At 46.9% G+C, this 26319-nt stretch overlaps 1 protein-coding gene and 1 pseudogene across 2 annotated transcripts; one reads left to right on the top strand and one right to left on the bottom strand.

Moving 5' to 3' along the window:
- The window catches only part of LOC115127809 (rho GTPase-activating protein 24-like), a 44691-nt pseudogene extending 42925 nt beyond the window's left edge, over window positions 1–1766 (top strand).
- LOC115146824 (mitogen-activated protein kinase 9-like) lies at window positions 1556–25659 on the bottom strand. Of its 2 annotated transcripts, XM_029688841.2 has the most exons (13): window positions 25446–25659; window positions 24244–24295; window positions 23273–23429; window positions 22927–23056; window positions 22673–22731; window positions 18264–18402; window positions 17372–17537; window positions 17083–17154; window positions 16479–16661; window positions 16020–16144; window positions 11677–11740; window positions 3293–3364; window positions 1556–2623 (listed from the first exon to the last, which is right to left on the bottom strand). In XM_029688841.2, the coding sequence occupies exons 3-13, from the start codon at window positions 23386–23388 to the stop codon at window positions 2484–2486; spliced, it is 1266 nt and encodes a 421-aa protein (XP_029544701.1). In that variant the 5' UTR covers window positions 23389–23429; window positions 24244–24295; window positions 25446–25659; the 3' UTR covers window positions 1556–2483. The 2 variants fall into 2 exon arrangements, with proteins under 2 accessions (XP_029544701.1, XP_029544700.1); XM_029688840.2 differs by lacking the exon at window positions 24244–24295.
- Between the last annotated feature and the right edge of the window lie 660 nt (window positions 25660–26319).

Genomic DNA, 26319 nt, shown 5'->3' with positions numbered 1-26319 from the left:
ATGATTGGGACCAGTGGACTGTAAACACAGGGGTTGGTCAGTATGATTGGGACCAGTGGACTGTAAACACAGGGTTTGGTCAGTATGATTGGGACCAGTGGACTGTAAACACAGGGTTTGGGACCAGTGGACTATAAACACAAGTAAACACAGTTTACACACATTTTATTTTGCCAGACACTTTACCCACCTTTTGCGGAAAATAAATGTATTGAAAGAGAGCGTGACCTTTTTCACGGCGGCCCGGCGATCAGTTTACCCACATCTTTCTCTTACCACTACATCACTGATTGGGACCTTACAATGATGATTTAAGAGTCGACCTACCCCATATCTTAGTAATAGCTTACAGGAGCAAGATTGTCAGACTCATGTTCAGATTTTCAGCCTTGTATATTACTAAACTGCATAAACCAGAGACACACAACCCCACTCAATGTCCCTCACACATTAGATTCACTCAGTGAAAAACAATAACCCAGAGAAAAAAGCCTTTGGGAGGTTGTGGGGCGGTGTTGTGTGCTCCATGGAGTTGATCTAGATATCTTTCTCAGATATATTTATTTATTTCATTGAAAAAATAAACTGTTTTCGCTTTGTCATTATGGGAAATTGTGTGTAGATTTATGAGAAAAAATGTATTTAATCCATTTTAGAATAAGACTAACAATTTCATCTCATTTTGAGGCTGTAACATAACAAAATGTGGAAAAAGTGAAGGGATCTGAATACTTTCTGAATGCACTTTATCTTTCTCAGGGCCACCATGAACACAGCTCCAGTCCAGTTTGTCCCCAGCAGACTGCCACCACGAACACAGCTCCAGTCCAGTTTGTCCCCAGCAGACTGCCACCATGAACACAGCTCCAGTCCAGTTTGTCCCCAGAAGACTGCCACCATGAACACAGCTCCAGTCCAGTTTGTCCCCAGCAGACTGCCACCATGAACACAGCTCCAGTCCAGTTTGTCCCCAGCAGGACTGGGGCAAAGACATTAGCATGGATCTGTCGGTCAGGTATCACAAGGCTCTTTCTCAGGACATCACGGTCCAGAATTATCACGATTCCTAAGTCAATGTGGGTCTCGCCAGTGTTGATTTTCATGTCCCAAGGAGAATGTCCACTGTACTCTCAAACTTACATGACGCACCGTATCAAACAACCTGTCAGTTAATGGTCCAGCATTGAGACTGCTCTGGACACCAGTAATGGGGTGGAAAAGAACACAATGAAAGAAAGCTACCTGTCAGTGATGAGACCTGTCTTTGATTAACCCTGGAACATTTCTCCTGTCACCACACTGAGGTTCTAGAGGTTCCACAAACCGACGTATCGCTATGAAGTCAATCAACACACAGTAAAACATTAGAGGCTAGATTCAACATTGCCCATTGAAGGATTGAGAATGAGAGGGTATCTGGAGGACAGAGATTGCACAGAAAAGGAAAGAAAATGCAGACTCAAGACTGATGGGAAGATGACTCACTTGCTTGTGTTTAGGGGGAGTTTGGATAGTTATACAATTTTTAGAAAGAAATCTGAAAAAGAACTGAATGCATGATTGTATCCCTCTTTTAATCAATATTTTTCTTGGAATGACTTTAAGCTGAAATTGTCTAGAAAGTGCAAAGTATCCACCGTTCACCTTTTTTCCCCATTCAGTTTCATTATAATACATCTTTCAAACATCAACCAATTTCTGACATGTTTCCCATTAAATTTTAACAATAGTTTGTTCCAAAATAAATGGATGTATTTTGTACAGTTTGTAATGCCTCAGCATATTTGGATCAGCTGTAAAACCCAGTCTCAGCATCACAACAATCAATACATTTAAACACACAGCAAACAGTATAGATAGATACTTATGTACATAAACACACATAACATGCATAAAATGTATCACTCTTTACCCTCATTAGGAAAGACCTGGACCAGAGCCAAGTACTGTTTCTTCACACAGAGGAGGCTAATGTCCTCTGGATGGAAATACATGAAGATCTTGCATCACAGCTGTTTCTATGTGTAGTCAAGTATTCATTTGTAGTAACATGCAGCAGTGTCTTTTGTTCATCATTGGATATTTCTGATGACAAAACAGTCATAAGACATTATAGCCTAGCCCTAGTTTAATGCATATACAGTACTTTATACTGAAACTGTAGGTGGTCAAACTACACATTGAACAGTGTGTGCTCTTGGCTTGGACAACAAGTCTAGAGGTGCATGACTTATTTGAACCATGGTACAGTATGAATGGACTATTTACAACAGAGATAGGGAAAGAGTGACAGAGAGAGTTCAATTTAAAACGGAATCATTTTCAGTTTAAAAAAGAAAAGCGGTTGAATGATTTACCATCCAGCGGGACCCAAAGTAAAAATAGACAGTATAAAGTCATGTGAAAAGTGCTACCTAAGAAGATGGATAGTTAGTGATGATTGAAGAAAAAAAACAGATGCCGGGGTGGAAAGAGGTTCACTGTCACTCCTCTAGCGCCCCTGTGAGGGTGTCAACACAGCTGCTGTCGGTGTCAGAGGCCAAGGTCTGCTCAGTGGACATTGAGGAGAAGTCACTCGTAGAGGATGACTGGGAAGCTGTAGCACTGTGGTTCACCACTTCATCTACAGCACAGAGAGAGAGAGAGAGAGAGAGAGACAGACAGAGAGAGACAGAGAGACAGAGAGAGAGAGAGAGAGAGACAGAGAGAGAGAGAGAGAGAGAGAGAGACAGAGAGAGAGACAGAGAGAGAGAGAGACAGAGAGAGAGACAGAGAGAGAGAGAGACAGAGAGAGAGAGAGAGAGACAGAGAGCGAGAGAGAGAGACAGAGAGAGAGAGAGAGACAGAGAGCGAGAGAGAGAGAGAGATAGAGAGAGAGAGAGAGAGACAGAGAGCGAGAGAGAGAGAGAGACAGAGAGAGACAGAGAGAGAGAGAAGAGAGAGAGAGAGAGAGAGAGAGAGAGAGAAAAAGACAGTGAGAGAGAGAGAGAGAGAGAAAGACAGTGAGAGAGAGAAAGACAGAGAGAAAGACAGAGAGAAAGAGAGAGAGATAAGGGCCCATGAAGTGATACACAGTATGACATTATCAAAACATATGGCAGTGTGACTCACACCCTGACCTTCTCTTGAGAACAAAAACATTTGTATTCATTTTTGGGCTTAGAGAAAGTGAGTAAGGATTATAAGGACCAAGATGATCTCACCAACAGTGAACATTGGGGAAGGTATCCTGTAAATGTCATTTCTAAAGCTCCTCAGCAACAGGGAGATAACAGTATCCATGGTCATTCACCTGCACAGTCCTCCTTCATTACTCCATTCTGGTTCCTCTCCTCCCAGTCCATCAACTCGTCATAGATCAGCTCTGGAAGAAATGAAAGGAAAGGTGTCCTTGACTCACAGAGATGGAATGAAGGCTATGGGCTGACTGAAGGCAAACTATACGCTGACTGAAGGAAGGCTATGGGCTGACTGAAGGAAGGCTATGGGCTGACTGAAGACAAACTATGGGCTGACTGAAGGCAAACTATGGGCTGACTGAAGGCAAACTATGGGCTGACTGAAGGAAGGCTATGGGCTGACTGAAGGCAAACTATGGGCTGACTGAAGGCAAACTATGGGCTGACTGAAGGAAGGCTATGGGCTGACTGAAGGAAGGCTATGGGCTGACTGAAGGAAGGCTATGGGCTGAAGGAAGGCTATGGGCTGACGGAAGGCAGGCTATGGGCTGACGGAAGGCTATGGGCTGATGGAAGGCTATGGACTGATGGAAGGCTATGGACTGATGGAAGGCTACGGGCTGACTGAAGGCAAGCTATGGGCTGATGGAAGGCAGGCTATTGGCTGATGGAAAGCAGGCCATGGGCTGACAGAAGGCTATGGGCTGACGGAAGGCTATGGGCTGACTGAAGGCAAGCTATGGGCTGATGGAAGGCAGGCTATGGGCTGATGGAAGGCAGGCTATGGGCTGATGGAAAGCAGGCTATGGGCTGATGGAAGGCAGGTTATGGGCTGATGCAAAGCAGGCTATGGGCTGATGGAAGGAAGGCTATGGGCTGATGGAAGGCTATGGGCTGACGGAAGGCAGGCTATGGGCTGATGGAAGGCAGGCTATGGGCTGATGGAAGGCAGGCTATGGGCTGATGGAAGGCTATGGGCTGACGGAAGGCAGGCTATGGGCTGATGGAAGGCAGGCTATGGCCTGACGGAAGGCTATGGGCTGACGGAAGGCAGGCTATAGGCTGATGGAAGGCAGGCTATGGCCTGACGGAAGGCTATGGGCTGAAGGAAGGAAGGCTATAGGCTGAATGAAGGCAGGCTATGGCCTGACGGACGGCTATGGGCTGATGGAAGGCAGGCTATGGGCTGATGGAAGGCAGGCTATGGGCTGACGGAAGGCAGGCTATGGGCTGATGGAAGGCAGACTATGGGCTGACTGAATGCAGGTTATGGGCTGATGGAAGACAGGCTATAGGCTGAATGAAGGCAGGCTATGGCCTGACGGACGGCTATGGGCTGATGGAAGGCAGGCTATGGGCTGATGGAAGGCAGGCTAGGGGCTGAAGGAAGACAGGCTATGGGCTGATGGAAGGCTATGGGCTGACGGACGGCAGGCTATGGACTGATGTAAGGCTATGGGCTGACGGACGGCAGGCTATGGGCTGATGGAAGGCAAACTATGCGCTGACTGAAGGAAGGCTATGGGCAAACTATGGGCTGACTGAAGGAAGGCTATGGGCTGACTGAAGGCAAACTATGGGCTGACTGAAGGAAGGCTATGGGCTGACTGAAGGCAAACTATGGGCTGACTGAAGGAAGGCTATGGGCTGACTGAAGGAAGGCTATGGGCTGAAGGAAGGCAGGCTATGGGCTGAAGGAAGACAGGCTATGGGCTGACTGAAGGCAGGCTATGGACTGACGAAAGGCAGGCTATGGGCTGATGGAAGACAGGCTATGAACTGACGGAAGGCTACGGGCTGACTGAAGGCAAGCTATGGGCTGATGCAAGGCAGGCTATAGGCTGATGGAAAGCAGGCTATGGGCTGACGGAAGGCAGGTTATTATGGGCTGATGGAAGGCAGGCTATGGGCTGATGGAAGACAGGCTATGGGCTGATGGAAGGCAGGCTATGGACTGATGGAAAGGCTGGACGGAAGGCTGGGCTGATGGAAGGCAGGCTATGGGCTGATGGAAAGGCTATGGGCTGATGAAGGCAAGGCTATGGGCTGATGCAAGGCAGGCTATGGGCTGATGGAAGACAGGCTATGAACTATGGGCTGACGGAAGGCAAGCTATGGGCTGATGCAAGGCAGGCTATAGGCTGATGGAAAGCAGGCTATGGGCTGATGGAAGACAGGCTATGAACTGACGGAAGGCTACGGGCTGACTGAAGGCAAGCTATGGGCTGATGCAAGGCAGGCTATAGGCTGATGGAAGGCAGGCTATGGGCTGACGGAAGGCAGGCTATGGGCTGATGGAAGGCAGGCTATGGACTGATGGAAGGCAGGCTATGGCCTGACGGAAGGCTATGGGCTGAAGGAAGGAAGGCTATAGGCTGAATGAAGGCAGGCTATGGGCTGATGGAAGGCAGGCTATGGGCTGATGGAAGGCAGGCTATGGCCTGACGGAAGGCTATGGGCTGAAGGAAGGAAGGCTATAGGCTGAATGAAGGCAGGCTATGGGCTGATGGAAGGCAGCCTATGGCCTGACGGAAGGCTATGGGCTGATGGAAGGCAGGCTATGGGCTGATGGAAGGCAGGCTATGGGCTGATGGAAGGCAGGCTATGGGCTGATGGAAGGCAGACTATGGGCTGATGGAAGGCAGGCTATGGACTGATGGAAGGCTATGGGCTGACTGAAGGAAGGCTATGGGCTGAAGGAAGGCAGGCTATGGATTGATGGAAGGCAGGCTATGGGCTGATGGAAGGCAGGCTATGGATTGATGGAAGGCAGGCTATGGGCTGACGGAAGGCAGGCTATGGGCTGACTGAAGGCAAACTATGGGCTGACTGAAGGAAGGCTATGGGCTGACTGAAGGCAAACTATGGGCTGACTGAAGGAAGGCTATGGGCTGACTGAAGGAAGGCTATGGGCTGAAGGAAGGCAGGCTATGGGCTGAAGGAAGACAGGCTATGGGCTGACTGAAGGCAGGCTATGGACTGACGGAAGGCAGGCTATGGGCTGATGGAAGACAGGCTATGAACTGACGGAAGGCTACGGGCTGACTGAAGGCAAGCTATGGGCTGATGCAAGGCAGGCTATAGGCTGATGGAAAGCAGGCTATGGGCTGACGGAAGGCAGGTTATGGGCTGATGGAAGGCAGGCTATGGGCTGATGGAAGGCTATGGACTGATGGAAGGCTACGGGCTGACTGAAGGCAAGCTATGGGCTGATGGAAGGCAGGCTATTGGCTGATGGAAAGCAGGCCATGGGCTGACGGAAGGCTATGGGCTGACGGAAGGCTATGGGCTGATGGAAGGCAGGCTATGGGCTGATGGAAGACAGGCTATGAACTGACGGAAGGCTACGGGCTGACTGAAGGCAAGCTATGGCCTGATGCAAGGCAGGCTATAGGCTGATGGAAGGCAGGCTATGGCCTGACGGAAGGCTATGGGCTGACGGAAGGCAGGCTATGGGCTGATGGAAGGCAGGCTATGGACTGATGGAAGGCAGGCTATGGGCTGAAGGAAGGAAGGCTATAGGCTGAATGAAGGCAGGCTATGGGCTGATAGAAGGCAGGCTATGGGCTGATGGAAGGCAGGCTATGGCCTGACGGAAGGCTATGGGCTGAAGGAAGGAAGGCTATAGGCTGAATGAAGGCAGGCTATGGGCTGATGGAAGGCAGCCTATGGCCTGGCGGAAGGCTATGGGCTGATGGAAGGCAGGCTATGGGCTGATGGAAGGCAGGCTATGGGCTGATGGAAGGCAGGCTATGGGCTGATGGAAGGCAGACTATGGGCTGATGGAAGGCAGGCTATGGACTGATGGAAGGCTATGGGCTGACTGAAGGAAGGCTATGGGCTGAAGGAAGGCAGGCTATGGATTGATGGAAGGCAGGCTATGGGCTGATGGAAGGCAGGCTATGGATTGATGGAAGGCAGGCTATGGGCTGACGGAAGGCAGGCTATGGGCTGAAGGAAGACAGGCTATGGGCTGAAGGAAGGCAGGCTATGGGCTGACTGAAGGCAGGCTATGGACTGACGGAAGGCTATGGGCTGACAGAAGGCAGGCTATGGGCTGATGGAAGGCAGCCTATGGCCTGACGGAAGGATATGGGCTGATGGAAGGCAGGCTATGGGCTGATGGAAGGCAGGCTATGGGCTGATGGAAGGCAGGCTATGGGCTGATGGAAGGCAGGCTATGGGCTGAAGCAAGACAGGCTATGGGCTGACTGAAGGCTATGGGCTGAAGGAAGGCAGGCTATGGGCTGACGGAAGGCAGGCTATGGACTGATGGAAGGCTATGGGCTGACTGAAGGAAGGCTATGGGCTGAAGGAAGGCAGGCTATGGGCTGACGGAAGGCAGGCTATGGGCTGAAGGAAGACAGGCTATGGGCTGAAGGAAGGCAGGCTATGGGCTGACTGAAGGCAGGCTATGGACTGACGGAAGGCTATGGGCTGACAGAAGGCAGGCTATGGGCTGATGGAAGGCTATGGACTGATGGAAGGCTACAGGCTGACTGAAGGCAAGCTATGGGCTGATGGAAGGCAGGCTATTGGCTGATGGAAAGCAGGCCATGGGCTGACGGAAGGCTATGGGCTGACGGAAGGCTATGGGCTGACTGAAGGCAAGCTATGGGCTGATGGAAGGCAGGCTATGAACTGACGGAAGGCAGGCTATGGCCTGACGGAAGGCTATGGGCTGACGGAAGGCAGGCTATGGGCTGATGGAAGGCAGGCTATGGACTGACGGAAGGCTATAGGCTGATGGAAAGCAGGCTACGGGCTGACGGAAGGCAGGATATGGGCTGATGGAGGGCCTGACGGAAGGCTATGGGCTGAAGGAAGGAAGGCTATAGGCTGAATGAAGGCAGGCTATGGGCTGATGGAAGGCAGCCTATGTATGGCCTGACGGAAGGCTATGGGCTGACGGAAGGCAGGCTATGGGCTGATGGAAGGCAGGCTATGGACTGACTGAAGGCTATGGGCTGAAGGAAGACAGGCTATGGGCTGACTGAAGGCTATGGGCTGAAGGAAGGCAGGCTATGGGCTGACGGAAGGCAGGCTATGGACTGATGGAAGGCTATGGGCTGACTGAAGGAAGGCTATGGGCTGAAGGAAGGCAGGCTATGGGCTGACTGAAGGAAGGCTATGGGCTGAAGGAAGGCAGGCTATGGGCTGACTGAAGGCAGGCTATGGACTGACGGAAGGCTATGGGCTGACAGAAGGCAGGCTATGGGCTGATGGAAGGCTATGGACTGATGGAAGGCTATGGACTGATGGAAGGCTACGGGCTGACTGAAGGCAAGCTATGGGCTGATGGAAGGCAGGCTATTGGCTGATGGAAAGCAGGCCATGGGCTGACGGAAGGCTATGGGCTGACGGAAGGCTATGGGCTGACAGAAGGCAGGCTATGGGCTGATGGAAGGCTATGGACTGATGGAAGGCTATGGGCTGACAGAAGGCAGGCTATGGGCTGATGGAAGGCTATGGACTGATGGAAGGCTATGGACTGATGGAAGGCTACGGGCTGACTGAAGGCAAGCTATGGGCTGATGGAAGGCAGGCTATTGGCTGATGGAAAGCAGGCCATGGGCTGACGGAAGGCTATGGGCTGACGGAAGGCTATGGGCTGACTGAAGGCAAGCTATGGGCTGATGGAAGGCAGGCTATGGGCTGATGGAAGACAGGCTATGAACTGACGGAAGGCTACGGGCTGATGGAAGGCAGGCTATGGGCTGATGGAAGGCAGGCTATGGGCTGATGGAGGGCAGGCTATGGGCTGATGGAAGGCAGGCTATGGGCTGATGGAAGGCAGGCTATGGGCTGAATGAAGGCAGGCTATGGGCTGATGGAAGGCAGCCTATGGCCTGACGCAAGGCTATGGGCTGATGGAAGGCAGGCTATGGGCTGATGGAAGGCAGGCTATGGGCTGAAGGAAGACAGGCTATGGGCTGACTGAAGGCTATGGGCTGAAGGAAGGCAGGCTATGGGCTGACGGAAGGCAGGCTATGGACTGATGGAAGGCTATGGGCTGACTGAAGGAAGGCTATGGGCTGAAGGAAGGCAGGCTATGGGCTGATGGAGGGCAGGCTATGGGCTGATGGAAGGCAGGCTATGGGCTGATGGAAGGCAGGCTATGGGCTGAATGAAGGCAGGCTATGGGCTGATGGAAGGCAGCCTATGGCCTGACGCAAGGCTATGGGCTGATGGAAGGCAGGCTATGGGCTGATGGAAGGCAGGCTATGGGCTGACGGAAGGCAGGCTATGGGCTGAAGGAAGACAGGCTATGGGCTGACTGAAGGCTATGGGCTGAAGGAAGGCAGGCTATGGGCTGACGGAAGGCAGGCTATGGGCTGAAGGAAGACAGGCTATGGGCTGAAGGAAGGCAGGCTATGGGCTGACTGAAGGCAGGCTATGGACTGACGGAAGGCTATGGGCTGACAGAAGGCAGGCTATGGGCTGATGGAAGGCTATGGACTGATGGAAGGCTACGGGCTGACTGAAGGCAAGCTATGGGCTGATGGAAGGCAGGCTATTGGCTGATGGAAAGCAGGCCATGGGCTGACGGAAGGCGATGGGCTGACGGAAGGCTATGGGCTGACTGAAGGCAAGCTATGGGCTGATGGAAGGCAGGCTATGAACTGACGGAAGGCAGGCTATGGCCTGACGGAAGGCTATGGGCTGACGGAAGGCAGGCTATGGGCTGATGGAAGGCAGGCTATGGACTGACGGAAGGCTATAGGCTGATGGAAAGCAGGCTACGGGCTGACGGAAGGCAGGATATGGGCTGATGGAGGGCCTGACGGAAGGCTATGGGCTGAAGGAAGGAAGGCTATAGGCTGAATGAAGGCAGGCTATGGGCTGATGGAAGGCAGCCTATGTATGGCCTGACGGAAGGCTATGGGCTGACGGAAGGCAGGCTATGGGCTGATGGAAGGCAGGCTATGGACTGACTGAAGGCTATGGGCTGAAGGAAGGCTATGGGCTGAAGGAAGGCAGGCTATGGGCTGACGGAAGGCAGGCTATGGACTGATGGAAGGCTATGGGCTGACTGAAGGAAGGCTATGGGCTGAAGGAAGGCAGGCTATGGGCTGACTGAAGGCAGGCTATGGACTGACGGAAGGCTATGGGCTGACAGAAGGCAGGCTATGGGCTGATGGAAGGCTATGGACTGATGGAAGGCTATGGACTGATGGAAGGCTACGGGCTGACTGAAGGCAAGCTATGGGCTGATGGAAGGCAGGCTATTGGCTGATGGAAAGCAGGCCATGGGCTGACGGAAGGCTATGGGCTGACGGAAGGCTATGGGCTGACAGAAGGCAGGCTATGGGCTGATGGAAGGCTATGGGCTGACGGAAGGCAGGCTATGGGCTGATGGAAGGCTATGGACTGATGGAAGGCTATGGACTGATGGAAGGCTACGGGCTGACTGAAGGCAAGCTATGGGCTGATGGAAGGCAGGCTATTGGCTGATGGAAAGCAGGCCATGGGCTGAGGCTATGGAGGCTGACGGAAGGCTATGGGCTGACTGAAGGCAAGCTATGGGCTGATGGAAGGCAGGCTATGGGCTGATGGAAGACAGGCTATGAACTGACGGAAGGCTACGGGCTGATGGAAGGCAGGCTATGGGCTGATGGAAGGCAGGCTATGGGCTGATGGAGGGCAGGCTATGGGCTGATGGAAGGCAGGCTATGGGCTGATGGAAGGCAGGCTATGGGCTGAATGAAGGCAGGCTATGGGCTGATGGAAGGCAGCCTATGGCCTGACGCAAGGCTATGGGCTGATGGAAGGCAGGCTATGGGCTGATGGAAGGCAGGCTATGGGCTGATGGAAGGCAGGCTATGGGCTGACGGAAGGCAGGCTATGGGCTGATGGAAGGCAGGCTATGGGCTGATGGAAGGCAGACTATGGGCTGACGGAAGGCAGGCTATGGACTGACAGAACGCAGGCTATGGGCTGATGGAAGGCTATGGACTGACGAAAGGCTATGGGCTGACTGAAGGCAAGCTATGGGCTGATGGAAGGCAGGCTATGAACTGACGGAAGGCTACGGGCTGACTGAAGGCAGGCTACGGGCTGACTGAAGGCAGGCTACGGGCTGACTGAAGGCAGGCTACGGGCTGACTGAAAGCAGGCCATGGGCTGATGGAAGGCAGGCTACGGGCTGACTGAAGGAAGGCTATGGGCTGACGGAAGGCTATGGGCTGACGGAAGGCAGGCTATGGGCTGACTGAAGGCAGGCTATGGATTGATGGAAAGCAGGCCATGGGCTGATGGAAGGCAGGCTATGGGCTGATGGAAGGCAGATTATGGGCTGAAGGAAGGCAGATTATGGGCTGACGGAAGGCAGGCAATGGGCTGACGGAAGGCAGGTTATGGGCTGATGGAAGGCAGGCTATGGGCTGCCAAAACATAAACACATAAACCATCCTTGTACAGAGAGGTAGCAGAAGCTCTATAATGGCTGTGGGGGAATGGACAGTAAGGTAAAATACAAACAAAACAGTTGTCATACCTTTCCACTGTTCAATGCTGTGTTCTCGCTCCTCCAGCTGTTTATCAGATATCTGTGGTGGTGGCTACAGACGTAATCACAGAATACACAAACAGTTATAGACAGTTGGACCGTGTGAGCCCAAATGAGTGTTACAAGGAGTTGACACAAACAGAGGAATAGAAAATCAAATTGTACTTGTCACATGCTTCATAAACAACAAGCGTAGACTAACAGTGAAATGCTTCCCAACAAAGCAGAGAACTTTTTCATTTGTAAAATAATAGAAAAATATCAAATAATCACACAAGGAATAAATACACAATGAGTAATGATAACTTATACACGGGGTACCAGTACAGAGTCCATGTGCAGGGGTACAAGGTAATTGAGGTAGATATGTACATATAGGCAGGGATAAAGTGACTAGGCAACAGGATAGATAATAAACAGTAACAGCAGCGTATGTGATGAGTCAAAAGTGTTAGTGTGTAAAAGGGTCAATGCAGATAGTTAAATAGTTAACCAATAGCTACCCGGACTAACTATTTATCAGTCTTATGGCTTGGGGGTAAAAGCTGTTTAGGGTCCTGTTGATTCCCGACTTGGTCAATCGGTACCGCTTGCTGTGTGGTAGCAGAGGGAACAGTCTATGACTTGGGTGGCTGGAGTCTTTTACCATTTTTATGGCCTTCCTCTGACACCGACTGGTATAGAAGTCTTAGATGGCAGGTAATTCTATGCACTACCCTCTGTTGCGCCTTGTGGTCGGATGTCAAGCAGTTGCCATACCAAGCTATGATGCAGTCAGTCAAGATTCTCTCAATGGTACAGCTGTATAACATTTTGAGGATCGGAGGGCCCATGCCGAATCTTTTCAGCCTCCTGGAGGGGAAGAGGCATTGTCGTGCCCATGACTGTGTTGGTGTGAGTGGACCATGATACTATCCTTAGTTATGTGGACACCGAGAAACTTGAAGCTCTCGACCTGCTCCACTGCTCGTCCATCCATTCCCTGTAGTCCACAATCAGCTCTTTTGTCTTGCTGACATTGAGGGAGGAGTTGTTGTCCTGACACCACACTGCCTCACATCGGCTACGGAGAGCGTGATCACAAAGTCAGCTGGTGCTCTCATGCATGGTTTAGTGTTGCTAGCCTCGTAGCAAGCATATAAGGTATTTGTCTCGTCACTGGACAGCTCGCGACTGGGTTTCCCTTTGTAATCTGTGATAGTTTGCCCTATCCGATGGGCATCAGAGCCAGCGTAGTAGGATTTGATCTTGGTCCTGTATTGACTCTTTGCTTGTTTGATGGTTTGTTGGAGGGCATAGCGGGATTTCTTACAAGTGTCCAGATTAGTGTCCTGCTCCTTGAAAGTGGCAGCTCTAGCCTTTAGCTCAGTCAGGATGTTGCCTGTAATCCATGGCTTCTGGTTGGGACATGTACGTACGGACACAGTGTCGTCGATGCCATTAGATGAATCACGGAACATACCCCAGTCTGTTGTAGCGAAACACTCCTGTAGCTTAGCATCCGCTTCATTTATGGAGGTCATCTAGAGGTTTTTTTTCCTCTAGTTGCACAGCTGACATGCTGGTAGAACGGATTTCAGTTTTCCTGCATTAAAGAGGACACTTAGGAGTGCTGCCTCTGGGTGAGCATTTTATTGTTTGCTTATGGCTCTATACAGCTTGTTGAGTGCGGTCTTACTGCCAGCATCGGTTTGTGGTCGTAAATAGACAGCCAGGAAAAAATATACAGTTGAAGTCGGAAGTTTACATACACTTAGGTTGGAGTCATTAAAACTTGTTTTTCAACCACTCCACAAATTTCTTGTTAACAAACTATAGTTTTGGCAAGTCGGTTAGGGCATCTAGTTTGTGCATGACACAAGTAATTTTTCTAACAATTGTTTACAGACAGATTATTTCACTTATAATTCACTGCATCACAATACCAGTGGGTAAGAAGTTCACATACACTATGTTGACTGTGCCTTTGAACAGCTTGGAAAATTCCAGAAAATGATGTCATGGCTTTAGAAGCTGCTGATAGGCTAATTTACATAATTTGAGTCAATTGGAGGTATACCTGTGGATGTATTTCAAGGCCTACCTTCAAACTCAGTGACTCTTTGCTTGACATCACGGGAAAATCTAAAGAAATCAGCCAAGACCATAGAAAAAAAATTGTAGACCTCCACAAGTCTGGTTCATCCTTGGCAATTTCCAAATGCCTGAAGGTACCACGTTCATCTGTACAAACAATAGTACGCAAGTATAAACACCATGGGACCACGCAGCCGTCATACCACTCAGGAAGGAGGTGCGTTCTGTCTCCTAGAAATGAATGTACTTTGGTGCGAAAAGTGCAAATCAATCCCAGAATAACAGCAAAGGACCTTGTGAAGATGCTGGAGGAAACAGGGACAAAAGTATCTATATCCACAGTAAAACGAGTCCTATATCGACATAACCTGATAAACTGCTCAGCAAGGAAGAAGCCATTGCTCCAAAACCCACCATAAAAAAGACAGACTACGGTTTGCAACTGCACATGGGGATAAAGATCGTACTTTTTGGACAAATGTCCTCTGGTCTGATGAAACAAAAATAGAACTGTTTGGCCATAATAACCATCGTTATGTTTGGAGGAAAAAGGGGGAGACTTGCAAGCCGAAGAACACCATCCCAACCGTGAAGCACTGGGGTGGCAGCATCATGTTGTCGGGGTGCTTTGCTGCAGGAGGGACTGGTGCACTTCACAAAATAGATGGCATCATGAGGAAGGGAAATCACAAAATAGATGGCATCATGAGGCGGGAAATTATGTGGATATATTGAGGTAACATCTCAAGACATCAGTCCGGAAGTTAAAGCTTGGTCACAAATGGGTCTTCCAAATGGACAAAGACCCCAAGCATACTTCCAAAGTTGTGGCAAAATGGCTTAAGGACAACAAAGTCAAGGTATTGGAGGGGCCATCACAAAGCCCTGACCTCAATCCCATAGAAAATTTGTGGGCAGAACTGAAAAAGCGTGTGCAAGCAAGGAGGCCTTACTACAAACCTGACTCAGTTACACCAGCTCTGTCAGGAGGAATGGGCCAAAATTCACCCAACTTATTGTGGGAAGCTTGTGGAACGCTACCCGAAACGTAGCGTTCCAAAGTTAAACAATTTTTAAAGGCAATGCTACCAAATACTGTATGTAAACTTTTTACACACTGGGAATGTGATGAAAGAAATAAAATCTGACATAAATCATTCTACTATTCTAATCATCTACTATTATTCGGACATTTCACATTCTTAAAATACAGTGGTTTTCCTAACTGACCTAAGAAAGGGAATTTTACTAGGATTAAATGTCAGGAATTGTGAAAATCTGAGTTGAAACGTACTTGGCTAAGGTGTATGTAAACTTCCGACTTCAACTGTAGATGAAAACTCTCTTATGAAATAGTATGTTCTACAGCTTATCATTAGGTATTCTAACTCAGGCAAGCAGAATCTTGAGACTTCCTCAATATTAGATATGGCACACCAGCTGTTGTTAACAAAGAGACACACACCACCTCTCCTGAGCTTACTGTCCTGCAGATGTATAGAAAAACAGCTAGATTTATAATTAATATGTCCTATGTTCAGCCACTAATCGGGGAAACATAGGATATTACAGTTCTTCAGATCACATTGATAGGGTATTACAGTTCTTCAGATCACATTGATAGGGTATTACAGTTCTTCAGATGACGTTGCTAGGGTATTACAGTTCTTCAGATCACATTGATAGGGTATTACAGTTCTTCAGATGACGTTGCTAGGGTATTACAGTTCTTCAGATCACATTGATAGGGTATTACAGTTCTTCAGATGACGTTGCTAGGGTATTACAGTTCTTCAGATCACATTGATAGGGTATTACAGTTCTTCAGATCACATTGATAGGGTATTACAGTTCTTCAGATGACGTTGCTAGGGTATTACAGTTCTTCAGATCACATTGCTAGGATAGTCTCTCACTCTCTCAATATTTAAACTTTTCATTGATGAACACCTTCCACCTTCCTAGCTGTAGCTCAGTTGGTAAAGCAAGGCTCTTGCCAAGCAGGGATAGTGGGTTTGATTCCCGGAACCACCCATAACAAATGTATGACTGCCTGATCATTTGTTAAATGGCTTATCTTATTATTATATTACAGCCAGACTCACTGCATCAGCCTCTCCTGGGTCGTACCACATGTGGATGTAGGGGTGATCGTATTATTATATTACAGCCAGACTCACTGCATCAGCCTCTCCTGGGTCATACCACATGTGGATGTAGGGGTGATCTTTTTATTATATTACAGCCAGACTCACTGCATCAGCCTCTCCTGGGTCGTACCACATGTGGATGTAGGGGTGATCCAGGGCATCCTCCACTGAAATACGGCTCTCTGGGTCAATCACCAGCATCTTGGAAAGCAGGTCCCGTGCTTGACTGGCTGCAGCGATAACAAGGCAGAAAATATGCCAATGTCTGTCAACATATTTCAGTCAGAAGCATATCAGATAGGAAGGTGCTAAACAATAAAAAGAGAGAGAGATAGAGTGTGAGAGAGAGAGAGAGATAGAGTGTGAGAGAGAGCGAGAGAGAGTGTGAGAGAGCGAGAGGGAGAGTGTGAAAGAGAGCGAGAGAGTGTGAGAGAGTGTGAGAGAGAGCGAGAGAGAGAGAGTGTGAGAGAGAGCGAACGCGAGATAGAGAGCGAGAGAGAGAGAGAGAGAGAGAGAGAGAGAGAGAGAATGTGTGTAGACATCTGTAGGTGGTATAAGTCTTACTCTTGAGTTGATCCTGCTCTGTCTCTGCTGGGAAGGCCCAGTCAGGGAAGAGTTGAGAGAAGCTGACCCCTGGGTACTGGGGCTTGTTCATCACATAGTTCCTCACAGTCTCCATCAAACGGTTCATAAACTCCATGGGGGGCGTGCCCAGAACCTCAATCACCTTGTTCCACTGGTCAATGTCTGATACGGAGCTGGTTCAGGACACATATACAAACTAATGCAAAACACCTAGTTATACCTCAGGGGGAAGTTCAGGAACATAGGAAATGGGATATTGATTATTGCACCATACACAGAAGTAGCAAGAGGCTTTAGCAATTAGGATCCAGACTTTTCGAGTTAGTACGGACCATCAATTCATCAATGTGAATGAAATGCCTGTATGCTAAGGAAGTAGCTAGCTGATGTTGTTGTTTCAATTGAATGTGGGAAAGAACGTCCTGACATGCCTGACCTTGCCATGCGGAAGTCAACCTGGCAAACACATTATACAAAGTCTCTAAAAGTGAACCAAATAGAGTTTAAACCCACAGACACAATGGTAATATTATAGATGTAAAGACAGCATATAGGGAGTCATAGATCAACTGGGTGGGGATACGATCCGTGCCCTGGAATATAACACTGCCCTTCACCATCTCTCCCATGATGCATCCCACGGACCAGATGTCCACTTGGAGGAAAACAAACATAGAGGTTACACACACATCACACACATTCACTTCACACAGCACCATGACCAGTCATATGTGGACCCTTGCTGCTGGTAAAAGGAGAACAGCCATAGATGGTCAAGTGCAAGATAGACATTTATAATCAAGTAACTAATAGTGTTTTATTCTGTTGGTGGGAAGTAAGAATAGAAGGTAATATCCTTGAGCATTTCTTACCATTCTCTTTATACTTCATGCCCAGGATGACCTCTGGTGCTCTGTAGTATCGGGTAACAACGTAAGGGGTCATCATGAAGTTAGTACAGGCTGTTCTGGCCAGCCCAAAGTCCAGGATCTTCAGAGTACAGTCAGACTTCACCACTATGTTACTGGGCTTCAAGTCCTAGAGGAGATACAAACAAAGTTAATAAATTGATGGTTATGATGGTGGTGGTGATGATGGTGTAGGTGATGATGGTGATTATGATGGTAGTGATGACGATGGTGGTGATGATGATGGTGGTGATGTTATGATGATGGTGAAGGTTATGGTGGTGATGATGATGGTGGTGGTGATGTTTATGATGGTGGTGATGAAGATGATGGTGATGGTTATGATGGTCATGATGATGATGGTTCGTGGTGGTGATGATAGTGGTGATGATAGTGGTGGTGGTGATGATGGTAGTGATGATGGTCATGATGGTGGTGAATGATGGTTATGATGATGATAATGATGGTGGTGGTGATGTTTATGATGGTGGTGATGAAGATGATGGTGATGGTTATGATGGTCATGATGATGATGGTTATGATTGTGATGGTTATGATATGATGGTTCGTGGTGGTGATGACAGTGGTGTTGATTGTGATGGTTATGATGGTGGTGACGGTTGTGTTGATGGTGATGATGATGGTGGTGATGATAGTGGTGATGATAGTGGTGGTGGTGATGATGGTAGTGATGATGGTCATGATGGTGGTGAATGATGGTTATGATGATGATGGTGATAATGATGGTGGTGATAGTGATGATGATTAGGCAAGTACAGTAGATGTCTACATGGCTTATGTTATTATCTGCATACAACACATATTCACAACCATTTATGACCAGCCAATGACTGACCCTGTGGATGATGCCAGCGGAGTGCAGGTGTCTGATGCCACAGAGGATCTGGTAGAGCAGGTAGGACATCCTCTCATGGTCCAGATCCATGTGGATGACCTGGCACAGACTGGCATCCATCAGCTCCATCACCAGGTAGCTGGCAAACAGACAGAGGGGACCACCCATAGAGTTAGATAGACCACCCCATTAGGGCTGTGCCTAATGGTCGACCAATAATTTTTCCCGACCAATCATTTAAACTAAATTGTAAAACGGGCATTTGTCCATATATAGAAACACCATATGTGTTTTAATAAAATACATTTTCCAAGGGAAGTTAAACCCTGAAATATTGGGAATTTTGCTTATATTTATTAAAAAAGTTTGCTTATAACAGTGAACCTTTTTTTGTGGGATACACAAGGCAATTTTAGGTCTTGTGGCATATTTTGGTTAAACTATCCCTGATTCAATGGAATTGCAACCTTCTGCATGCACAGTGCATTCTTCCATCACATGTGCAGCTGATTCTCAAGATCTTGCACACTAATGAGATGCTTTTGAGGGTTAAAAAATTGGTGGCCATCCGGGCAAATTTGAGGCTTTTTGAGCCTGACAATGAGCCATCCTCAACAAGGTTGGAAAGTGACAGTGAAGATGAGGCAGTCTGATGTTCAAGTGGTGTGGACATTGAGGAGGTCCAGGGAGAAGACATGGGAGCCTGAGAGGAAGACAACAAAAGCTTGAGTTTCTACACTATCATTTTAAAGATGTATGTTGATAATGTTTTTGGGAGATGCGATGGATCATTGGTGGTCATTCAATATTCCCTTTCTTTTGTTGTTCAGTGAAATCATCCCATGTGAAGGGTCAACTCATTTAATTATTAAAGTTAAATTCGTAACTAAATCGTTTTTAATATTTCTATTGGAAGCATTTGCAATTATGTCTACTTATGATAAGGTAAAAGGTTTATGTTTCCGTCTCCATATGATATGATAAATATATCCAATGCAACAAACATCTACATTTAAATGGCATCAATATTAATTTGCATATATTTCGGTTAATTCCCACTGAAAGTTTCCACCACTGAATATTCCCCAAAATGTGCAACCCTATGTATATCTACTGAACTTTCTTCAAGCACGCTGCTTGATTAAATAATTAAGATACACAAATGACTCAAGAGGGAGCCAGAGATCAAGATAGTCTAAAAAACCTGTTCCCGGCCCTCCTCCTGCAGCTGCTGGCCTTCGCAGATTCTGCCGTTATGCTCCTGAAGTTGCCAGGAACAGGCTACACCAGCGGTCTGCAACCTTTTCCATTTGGAGAGCCAATTTATCTTACCATTTCTACCGATCTGCGTGCCAGTTATGATTTTCATATATATTTTTGTGGAACAGTTTCATTTAATTTGTAATAGTCTTTGTATCTCAAAATCATTGTATGTGATTAATCTACATTCTATTTCAATCTAAATTAAAATTATACAAATCTAAAAGTATTTTTTATTGCCATAGCCAACCATGTAAAAAAAATAGCCTACATAAAACCAACAAATAAAACATTGAAGCCTGCAGGTAGAAAATATCCTGATAAAAAATAAAAATCACATTGGCTACGCATGGCCTGTTTGCAACGAACTTACAACAATGTATCAACTATCAACTTGGTCAGCCCGAAACTCACGCTAGCAAACTTGCAGCATTGTATAAAATATTCTGGGCCCTCAGTGTTTCCCCCACCAGTGAGCTCAGGCCAGACACCGCTGTAGGCTATTTGTGCAAGGAATAAGAAGTACACAAGTTTTTTATGACGTTTCCACTGGATAAGAGCATTACATTTTTCCCTTTCATGCCGAGTGGTTATCCAATTGGAGAGAGCTGGAATTATACTAATCAGACCAATCAGGCCAGGTAGTCTAGGCCTACTTCCATATGCATAATCAGGTGCGTGTCTTACTCAACATTGACAGGAGCGTTTCAAACAAAAGACAATGGATACATTTACAGAACTCCTAAATGGGATGTAATTAACAAAAATGTGTTTCTCACAAGCGCATCATAGGTTGTGAGCTTTGCAACGAGAACGGTAAATGACTGTAATAATAAACTCAGCAAAAAAAGAATTGTCGTAACATAACAAGATTCAGCAACTGAGACATAAACTGAACAAGTTCCACAGACATGTGACTAACAGAAATTGAATAATGTGTCCCTGAACAAAGGGGGGGTCAAAATCAGAAGTAACAGTCAGTATCTGGTGTGGCCACCAGCTGCATTAAGTACTGCAGTGCATCTCCTCCTCATGAATTGCACCAGATTTGCCAGTTATTGCTGTAAGTTGTTACCCCACCCTTCCACCTTGGCACCTGCAAGTCCCTGGACATTTCTGGGGGGGGATGTACTTAGCCCTCACCCTCCAATCCAACAGGTCCCAGACGTGCTCAATGGGATTGAGATCCGGGCTCTTCGCTGGCCATGGCAGAACACGGACATTCCTGTCTTGCAGGAAATCATGCACAGAACGATGACTGGTGGCATCGTCATGATGGAGGGTCATGTCAGGATTAGCCTCCAGGAAGGGCACCACACGAGGGAGGAGGATGTCTTTCCTGTAATGCACAGCATTGAGATTGTCTGCATTGACAACAAGCTTAGTCTGATGATGCTGTGACACACCGCCCCAGACCATGACGGACCGTCCACCTCCAAATCAATCCCGCTCCAGAGTACAGGACTCGGTGTAACGCTCATTCCTTCGGCGATAAACGCGAATCCCACCATCACCGCTGGTGAGACAAAACAGCGACTCATCAGTGAAGAGCACTTTTTGCCAGACTTGTCTGGTCCAGCGACGGTGGGTTTGTGCCCATAGGTGAAGTTGTTGCCGGTTACAACAGGCCTACAAGCCCTCAGTCCAGCCTCTCTCAGCCTATTGCGGACAGTCTGACACTGATGGAGGGATGTTGGCAGTTGTTGTTGCCATCCTGTACCTGTCCCGCAGGTGTGATGTTCGGATGTACCGATCCTGTGCAGGTGTTGTTACACGTGGTCTGCCACTGCGAGGACGATCAGCTGTCCATCCTGTCTCCCTGTAGCGCTGTCTTAGGCGTCTCACAGTACGGACATTGCAATTTATTGCCCTGGCCACATCTGCAGTCCTCATGCCTACTTGCAGCATGCCTAAGGCACGTTCAAGCGATGAGCAGGGACTCTGGGCATCTTTCTTTTGGTGTTTTTCAGAGTCAGTAGAAAGGCCTCTTTAGTGTCCTAAGTTTTCATAACTGGGACCTTAATTGCCTACCGTCTATAAGCTGTTAGTGTCTTAATGACCGTTCCACAGGAGCATGTTCATAAATTATTTATGATTCATTGAACAAGCATGAGAAACAGTGTTTAAACCCTTTACAATAAAGATCTGTGAAGTTATTTGAATTTTTACGATTTATCTTTGAAAGACAGGGTCCTGAAAAAGGGACGTTTCTTTTTCTGCTGAATTTAACATGTTGAATGCATTAGCCTAACAGAAATTACCATAACCAAATAAACATTGCAGATTAGAAATTATGGGAATTAACAGTAAATGTAGGCCACTACTGGTGATATATGTAATGGGGAATTGATAGACACAGCAAATAATGCTCATAATGAAGTTATGAAACAACAAATACACACAAAATGGCTGGAGAGAGATGTGCCTTGTGCATCTGAGCCACACTCCCCTTATTCTTGGACCGTTGCATGATTAGAACACTGAGACAGGAGCAAATCAGACAGGTGTCTCGTGTGCTCAACAAAAAAAGATCTTGGTCGACAAACAGCCTATCGACCAAAAAAATCGACCAGTCGACTAAATGGGGTCAGCCCTACTCCCCATCAATGTCCATGCTAAACCTGCTTATATCCATCTAGAGTCCTCTATCTAACTTCATGGGACAACCACTCATAAGATCCCAGTACTTACATCTGGTCCAGCCAACCACGACTCCTCTATTATGTAGCCCCGCCCACTGAAATCTAGAGTTTTATAACATATACATAATGGAAGTCGTAATATGATCTCTTTTATTCCTGAAAACTATTTAAACTTTCATTTTAAGGTATCCCTCTATATATTACTCTGAGGTTATTTCTCAGTTATTTCCTCTGTCTCCTGCAAATACGGTCATTGAGGTTATTTCTCAGTTATTTCCTCTTGTCTCCTGCAATACGGTCATGTAGATCTTTTTTATGTATAATGTGTTAAAATGTGTATGCGCTTTGAAGGTCACTACTAAGCTTGTGATTAGATAGCATCCTCTCTCTCTCTCAAGCAACAGACCCCTCATAGGAAAGAGGCAGTGCAGCCCAGCAGCAGTGATGAGGAGAATAATGCTTACCATAGAAGGATAAGCAAAAAATATGAGCCTGCAGCCAACTTACAGATCCTGGAACTCCTCCAGTGAATTCTGTGGTGTGAAGACATTCAGGAGCCTAATAATCTAGAGGAGAAGAGACAATATATCAGGAGACAGAAATATGACACTCATTTGGTGATATAAGACTAAATCAATAATTTCATACACACACATACAGTATAGTTAGCCGATGATGTCACACACAAAGGAATTTGCCATAACGATGATGTCTAAAAGACCCACATACGTGGACAGCTGAGCATGTCCACAGTGACGTACATTTTTGTGATTGACGCACTTGAGCAGCACCAGCTCCCTATAGGCCCGCTTGGCGTGGGTCTGGTTCTGGAAGGGCCGGCTCAGTTTCTTCACCGCCACAGGGACCCCAAGGACACTGTCCAGGGCCGAGCTACATAGACAGACACACAGAGGAGTGGGAGGAAAGGAGACGCCATCTGATTTATCACTGTTTTCCGTGAAAATAGGACACCACACCTTGATTACTGTGGAACCAAAGTATTCCACCGTCTATTGAAGGAATGACTCATCATGTTCACAGTCAATGCAACAACAGGATGATTGTGAGGAGTTTAAGTAACAGTGCGGCAGTGCCATGCCCACTCACCAGACAATGCCCTGGGCACCAGACCCGATAGCGCGGAGCTGCTGATAGCGGGTCAGCACAGTGAAGGTGGAGTCACCCACCTGCACGCTGTGGAAGAGCCCCTCCCCTTCACTCATGGCTCCTCCCCCCGTGCTGCCACTAACGAATAGGATACAACCTGAGGAGAGAGAGAACAGAGGAATTTGAATATTATGATAATATCATTTACATTTCACATTTACATTTAAGTCATTTAGCAGACGCTCTTATCCAGAGCGACTTACAAATTGGAAGTCATATCAGATTATGTTCTTAGGGCATGTTATAGCACTACTGCTATTACAACTAGTTCTAGAGTAGAGAGGGAAATAACTATACATTAGGAAAGATTCACAAATAACAGACCAATTCATGTGGAACCATTATTTCATTATAGTTGCATGATAGCATGTAATAAACAAAATTAATGATGTAGTTATGGGACAAAATGGACGTTGTTAGCTGGCAAACACACACACACACACACACACACACACACACACACACACACACACACACACACACACACACACACACACACAGCAAACACCAACGCTGTTCCAACGCCCACACAATCTCTCTAGGCCATAACAGTAATCTGCGTGATGCTGGATGACATAGAGGAACCTTGGGCGATATGCCTCTGTCCTGCTTTCTCCCTTTATTCCATGGTTCCCAGAGCCGGCCAGCCATAACATGGACAGAGTGGAGGGCATGCTGAATCTGACTCAGAGTGAGCAGTACCCTCTTAGTGGGCTGCAGCAGAACTCTACCCAGGGCAGCAGATGTAGTGCTTGAGTGGCATACAACACCACATCTACATACCAATCCTGAATTCAAAGTTATAAAGCTGTGCTGTTCTGGGTGAATAAAAGAAAGAAGAAAAACAGCATGATTCATCTCCCCTTGGAACGTTCACAATGAAATGCCTGGAGGACAAGGCTGTGTTTCACCTGATCCTTGTCAGGTAGAGCTCAGATCGGCAGCAACTAACAGCATGCAGACCTGTTAAGAGACGCGTACAATCAGGAAAAAATATTGCAGTCAACCCTATGTTAGACACTCAAACGCATGCACACTCTCTCTCACACACACGTTGGTAAGGGCAGACAGATACACTGGTATGTCGAGAGTCTTGTGGCTAGTTAGTAGATAGATGGTGACCTAGAAAAGCCTCATGGTCCCTCAGCAATGGCGCAATGGGCAGCTGCCAACTGTAAACCACTGGTTCATCCCACGGGTTAGCTATGACCCCACAGTTGCCAACATGTCATTTAAATAATATGATCTAGTGGTCAGAACTGATTATAGGGCATTTGTGTTGTGCAAGATGACATGGGTGAGTTAAACAACTGTGGGCCTAGCTGGGACATAGTCAGGCTTTTCAGTAGGCCAAATAACCAAATATTATTTGAGGCTGACTGTCAAAATGTTTTCATTTCTTGCATTTACATGATACATATTTTTTTTTATTTGTATATTTTGCTAATTAGCTACAAAACATTTGAGTACATATGACTTTACACCAGACCAATAATAACCTATGTAATAACTATGTCATAATAATAACCTATGTGATAACTATGTCATAATAATAACCTATTTAATAACTATGTCATAATAATAACCTATGTAATAACTCCGTAGCTACGATTTAGCCAACTGTGGCCTATAACTATGGTTCCATCTGAAATTGTAGGCTGTATGCTTTTTTTGAAACAAAGTATTCTACTCCCTACTAATAATTACCATGGAACAAAATATGTGTAAGTGTTGCAAACATTCTATACCTCAGGCACACAGTCAATGTACATTGAATTTGCGTTCCGTCCTCAATAGGCTACCTGGATGCATCGCACAGACTGCTTCTAGTCTAATGAATGACTCAGTATGCGTGCTATACCGACATCATGACAACGTTCAACCCAGGTTGCCAGCTACAAAGGCCAAACCTATTCAGAAGTACAGTATTAAAGAGTTAGACTAACATGTTTTGTATCTTATTCACATATTCAATGCTATCAGTATTATAATTTTGTATCTCATTCCTGTAATTTATTTAATCGATAGCAAAGCTTTAGTGACAGTAAATGTACCAGTCACAGCAGACAGTGCACCGAAGAACAATCTGGATGAAAACGATAGCCTGATTTACCTTCTGCCTTTTCCCATGCGTACACCCGCTAACCAAATGAAATGTCGCGGCACCAGATGTGTCTAGAGGAAGAATCGTTCCACTTAGTATGTTCAGTGAAATTGGAGACTTTGTGTTTATGTTTCCTTGTAGTTTGGCTGAAAATGTTGCGGTCCTGTCCGTAGCATGACTGGTGGGGCGGAGGCAGGCGAAGGGGTGCTGCTGGGACAATTCCTCACAGTACCACGAGCCGCCACGAGCGAGCGTGCATGACGTAATCGCGTAGCAGTAATAGTTGGCACACGTTAATTGATACAATGTAGCTACAGTAGTTTGTTATATTGTAACTACACATCCCGAAAGACAGTTCACAAACTCACACAAACAACAGTGCCAAAATATATGATGCTGTCTGCGATTGCGAACCAATGAGTTATATATACTTGACTTGCCTAGTTAAATAAAGGTTAAATAAAAATGTATAAATATTCTCCGCGCGTCCATCTTGGCACTCACTCGCCGTTGTAAAAAATATTTTGGAAGCTCTAGAAATGCATATATTAATGTCTACATTCATTTTTGCCACCTTTGTTCTATTACAGACACTAATGCATACTTTTAAATTATATTATGTGAGCTAAACATACAAAATAAAAAGATTAACGTTTTCCTTAATATATCATTTCTGAAGATTACTAATGTTACTGTCCTCACTACAACAACAAAAATAGTTCAATACATGTAATTTTGTCCTTAAAACAATTAATTGAAATACCGTAGAATTCCATTCATTCCTATGGTGGACTGCTCCTACTGGGGGGTGTCATTATGGCCAACAGGTGGCTTCAAATCCTCTCAGTGGCCAATATATAGCATTTGCAATCCAGGGTTAACA

Source organism: Oncorhynchus nerka, linkage group LG19 (assembly GCF_034236695.1).
Source record: "Oncorhynchus nerka isolate Pitt River linkage group LG19, Oner_Uvic_2.0, whole genome shotgun sequence".
NCBI classification, from domain to species: domain Eukaryota; kingdom Metazoa; phylum Chordata; class Actinopteri; order Salmoniformes; family Salmonidae; genus Oncorhynchus; species Oncorhynchus nerka.
This window is presented reverse-complemented; position numbering and strand designations above follow the sequence as displayed.

Coding starts and splice junctions, on each gene's coding strand:
- LOC115146824 (XM_029688841.2), bottom strand. CDS start 23,388: ATGAGTGAAGGGGAGGGGCTCTTCCACAGCGTGCAGGTGGGTGACTCC. Junction 17,155..17,371: donor CATGAAGTATAAAGAGAATG/GTAAGAAATGCT, acceptor TTTTCCTCCAAG/TGGACATCTGGTCCGTGGGA. Junction 16,145..16,478: donor AGAGCAGGATCAACTCAAGA/GTAAGACTTATA, acceptor TTATCGCTGCAG/CCAGTCAAGCACGGGACCTG.